This window comes from Condylura cristata, unplaced genomic scaffold (genome assembly GCF_000260355.1).
Source record: "Condylura cristata isolate star-nosed mole 26May11 unplaced genomic scaffold, ConCri1.0 scaffold00010, whole genome shotgun sequence".
Taxonomy (NCBI): Eukaryota; Metazoa; Chordata; class Mammalia; order Eulipotyphla; family Talpidae; genus Condylura; species Condylura cristata.
The window spans coordinates 56857639-56862567 of NW_004567111.1; the positions used below are offsets into that span (position 1 = coordinate 56857639).

Here is a 4929-nt window from a genome sequence, read left to right on the forward strand (position 1 = left end):
TATTTTTATGCATTTTTCCATTTCAGTTGCAATCCCCTTGGGTTTCCCATCACCAAATCACTCATGTGCCATCACCATAGTTCAGTGCATTTCCCTCCCCCCACTGTTTTTGATCCCATTCCCCATTGCACCCCCACAAAATGTCTCTGGTATATAGTTGTTCATTATTATTATTTTCTTCCCTGGTCTGTTAATACTCCTGCTATGAGAGAAACCATCTGGTATTTTTCCTTTTCTTTCTGGATTATTTTACTAAGCATAATCTTTTCCAGCTCCATCCATGTTGCTGCAAAAGGCATGTGTTTATTTTTCTAGTGACAGTTGTATTTTTAATTTCATGTAGTCTTAATTGTTTATATTCCCTTTTGTTCCCCTTACTGTTGTAAAATACACAGACATCTCTAAAGCCTATGTCATGTACTGTTTTGCCTGTTTTCTTGAATGTATTTTATGGCTTCCATAAAAGTGTGAACTAGTGACCTGGTTTCATTCTTTTACATGTATCTGTCTAGTTTTCCAGTACCATTTATAGGGGAGACTTTCCATTCTCCAGCCTTTCCTGGCTTCTTTGTTGTAGATAAACTATTTGTAGAGATGCTAGTTTATTTCTGGCCTCTCCATTTTATTCCATTGGTCTCTGTGTCTTTGTTCCAGTACCATGCTGTTTCAATTACTATAGTTTATTAGTGTAGCTTGAAGTCTGCATGTGTGATACCACCATTCTTCCTCTTTTATTTCCAGCATTGTTTTAACTATGTGAGGTCTTTTGTGGATCCATGTGAATTTCATTAATGTCCTGTTTATTTGAACAATGCCATTTAAACTTTAGTAGGGACATTAACCTGTATTTTGCTTTGAATAAGATGGCCATTTTGATAATGTTCATTCTTCCCACCCATAAGTAGGGAATATCTTTACATTGTTTGTGTCATTGGCCATGTCTCTTAAAAGTTTTGTTTGTGTAAAAGACTGATTCAAAAAGACACCTGCACCCCCATGTTTATTGCTTCTTTATTTATAATAGGAAAGACATGGAGTCAACCAAAATGCCCAAAAGTAGATGACTGGATTGAAAAGATATGGTACATATACACAATGGAATATTACTCAGCAATCAAAAAGATACATGCCATTTGCAGCAACTTGGATGGAGCTGGATGGGATCGTACATATGGGTCCTGAAATAATCCAGAAAGTAAAGGGGAAAATATTGGATGGTTTTACTCATAGCAGGAATATAAAGGACCAGGGGAGAAAATAATAATGAACAACTGTAGACCAGAGACATTTTATGGGGATGGTTTATGGGGATGGAGTGGGGAATGGGATAAAAAATGGGCTGGGGGAAGTACACTGGACTATGGTGATGGCACATGGGTGAATTGGTGGTGGGAAGCCCACAGGGATTACAAAATTACATAAAAATACTTATTTTTAAAGAAGTTTTGTGTTAAGTTCTTCACCTCCTTTTTGTATCTGCTCCTATGTATTTCTTTATGAAGTGATTGTAAATGGGATTGTTCCTTTCATTCCTTGATTTCTTCCTGTCATACCTCTGGTTTTTGTGTGGTTTTATAATCTACCAATTTCCTGAACATACTGTTTCAATTATTTTTTTAATGGAATCTTTTGTGTTCTCTATGTATGTCACCTGCAAATAAGCTTTGCTTTTCTCATGACATTCCTCTTCATCCTAATTGCCAACCAAAATTAAATTAGTACATATTTAGTGCTCCACTGTGTGAATTCTGACATTTCTACTTGATGCCTTTGTTCGTGTATCTTTAATTAGGGCATAAATCCTTCTAGGAGTTAGAACTGCAATTCCTTCTTCAGAAGGAATTTGTCGAATCTTTCATCATCATTATTTATACCTTTTATTATTAGGTTGTAAGCATCTGAGAAAGGATATGCTAAAATTTTCATTTATCACCAGGCACATCATACCGGGTACTTAAGCATTCATTAAATATATCTTATTTCCTGACAAGAAACTGGAAAAAGTGTTAATCAGGAATGCCATGAACTGAGTTTCTACAACTCTTCTAAGATCTTAAGAGTTGGAAAATACCTATCTTAAATTTCCTTAGATGTTGCTTATGCTAGGGTTCACCTGCTAGCTTAACAAAAGTACAAAGTGGAGTGTTGCCAATGTCTTTTTTTAGACAGCTATTGAATCTTCATCTTCTACCATATTGTCATCATTTTATTGGCTCCTCCGAATAACTTTATTAAGTAGGTAATTGTAACATCTTTCTACAATAAACTCCATAGGACAATGAAGGCTGACAGTTTATTAAAATTACTTTTTGCATTTAGTACTAAAATTGCTGTTTTTAGTTTATTCCCCCTAGTCATTAGTGGGAATAAATGTAATACTTTGTCTCCACAGAGTAAATGTCTACTTACGGTTAATCCTTTCTTACAGAACATACTTCTTTCAAATTTGCTCTATTGCATACCCAAGAAATTAGAGCCAAAATATAACATCACAAACCTGTATGTAAGCAGCAAAATACAAATCAAGACAGGCAGTACTCATTTATGTTCTGATATGAAACTAGAAACCATGACTGGATTATTTCTTTAAAAGATTTGTTTTGGGTTTATATAAAGGTTCATGCACTAATAGTTCACTGCCAGGTGAGCACTGGTGAATTGTAAGCTAGATTGCACTTGGTTGAAAATTTTTAAAACCTGAAAGCATAGTAGTTTTTGAATCTTGTTTGAATTTATTCATTACATAGATTCACATCCCTGCAGTTGTGAGCTGTTGTTTAAACCAGGCCCAATCTCACTTGTAAATGTTTTCATTGAAGTTTCAACAAAAAGTTCCTTTGCGCAATATTAGAACAGCTTAGCATTCAGATCATAAGCATATTTTTAGGGTTTACTTTGTTTCACAAAAACAAAATTGGAATGTGATTGAATCCCTAACCTAAGGGTTTCTTCTCTCTTCCTTCACTTTCCCTTCACACACTTGCACAGAAAATCAGTACTCAAACACCACCCAAGTCAATGATTACTATGGGTATAATAAACCCAGCTATTGTGTGTAAAACTTAAATATAAATTTAATCTCCCCCTTTAAGATCTAGCAAGTAAAGATCTAGTAACTGAAAATATGTTCATTTACATGGCGAGAAAACTGAAAATACAGGCAATATAACTATATATAGCACACTACACAGGGATGAAATCTCTACTCCAAAATAACTTTATAAACAGTCAGTACTAAAGTACCAACCACAGTGCTGTAATGTGATCATTATTTCTATTTCATATTTGAGTGAACAGCTTAGTTACTTGGCAAAGCCAGAGGTAAATAAGACCAAGTATCAGCCTTGATTTCCCAGCATCATCTTCAATAATAAATTCACTAGGTCTTCTTTAACTGTACTTTTGGGCAGAGATTGAGATCTTAAAAGGAAAAATTCCATGTTGGAACCAAGTATTAAACAGAATAACCTTTAAGAGAGCCCTCACTGTAGTTCATATCATAGAAAAAAACTGGCTTACAAAGGTCTCTTTAGTTCCTGCCTCGATTGGCAGTTTCTTCCTCACAAGTGGAAAGGTATACATAGCTCCTCCAAAAAATACCCGAGGTTTAGAGTTTTATGTGGTACAGAATTCAACTTAATCTAGCCTGAATTAATCTATGGATTTTTGTAAACTACAGAATTACACCTAGCTTTCAAGTCTGTCTCATTACCTGTTAACTCACTTTGCGACAAAGACCAATTGCTTAGAACCATTAGATTTTAAAAGGCTCATTTCAAAAGCATCTTTGAAAATCATTGCTAGTACCATTCTTCATACTGCAAGTCATTTTCAATTCTGACAAAAGGTTCTTAAGCTTACTAGATACTGTCATACTGTTCATATAAACTTCAATGTTGATAGTGCCATGGAAGATAGTGTTCTAGTTCTGACTGAACTATTATGGCTATTAGTTTCAAACATTTACACTTCACCATTCTTAAGGTTTTTCTCCATTTTACAAACTTAAAAAAAAAAATCTTGCTAAGGTTGCAAAACTACTGATGCAACCAGGTCTAAGTACTTAGCCTACCTGGACTTGACAACTGTGCACACTGCCTTTCAACTGGATTCAACCAGGTAAAGGCAGCCCCCTGCTCCTAGGTTATATCCCCCACTTATTTATCCTCATCCCTGGTTCATCTCCCCTTATTCATAAGTAGACTTTCACCTCTTTCCATTTTCCGTTAAGATTAACCTCCACTTACCCTAAGTTCTAACCTGAGTTTCCTCTATACTAGTTTGTCCTCAAAATGTCCTATTCTCTACATTTTCAGAACAGCTACCACACACACTTCCTCTAACATTTTATGTCACTGTACCTTGATTCAGGCAGACCACTTCAGGCAGAGCCTTTAAACATTGACAGTTTCCTCAATTAGTCTCAGTTCTTATTCTGAAATACTTCATTTACAGGGATCCTTTTTCTAAATGCAGTCTTTTTTGTTCTGCTCCACTTGAACATACCAACCTCTACTGAGCAGAAACCCCAAAATTTTATATTAAACCGTGTCCCCATACTTTCATTAACTTGCACACTCAGACTGATTGTATACATATATTTAACAATACAGTTTTACATATAATGCTAAGAGCACTTTTCTTCAAATTTTATAGGACATAAGGACTTTCTATGGATATCCATACAGAAGCATAGCCAAATCTAACTCCTAAATAGATGCAATACAATTTGTTCAGAGTTTAAAGGCTTAATGGCAACGAAGAAAGGAGAAAGTTTATTTTACATAACTGAATGAAAAATAATTGAAGAACAGTAGATAAAATTTAATATGGTCTCAGGCGCCCTGAAGAAGGTGGTGCCCGATTTGGAGGGGTGATCGCTATGTCCAAATAATCTCCTATTTGGAACTTCTGCGACTGCAGGGTCAT

At 35.3% G+C, this 4929-nt stretch overlaps 1 protein-coding gene across 1 annotated transcript in view; it reads right to left on the reverse strand.

Moving 5' to 3' along the window:
* Positions 1-4662: 4662 nt before the first annotated feature.
* SAP18 (Sin3A-associated protein, 18kDa) overlaps positions 4663-4929 on the reverse strand; it is an 8045-nt gene continuing 7778 nt past the window's right edge. The window contains 1 exon segment of the mRNA XM_004680354.2: positions 4663-4927. Coding sequence (XP_004680411.1) covers positions 4825-4927 — 103 coding nt within the window. The 3' untranslated portion in view covers positions 4663-4824.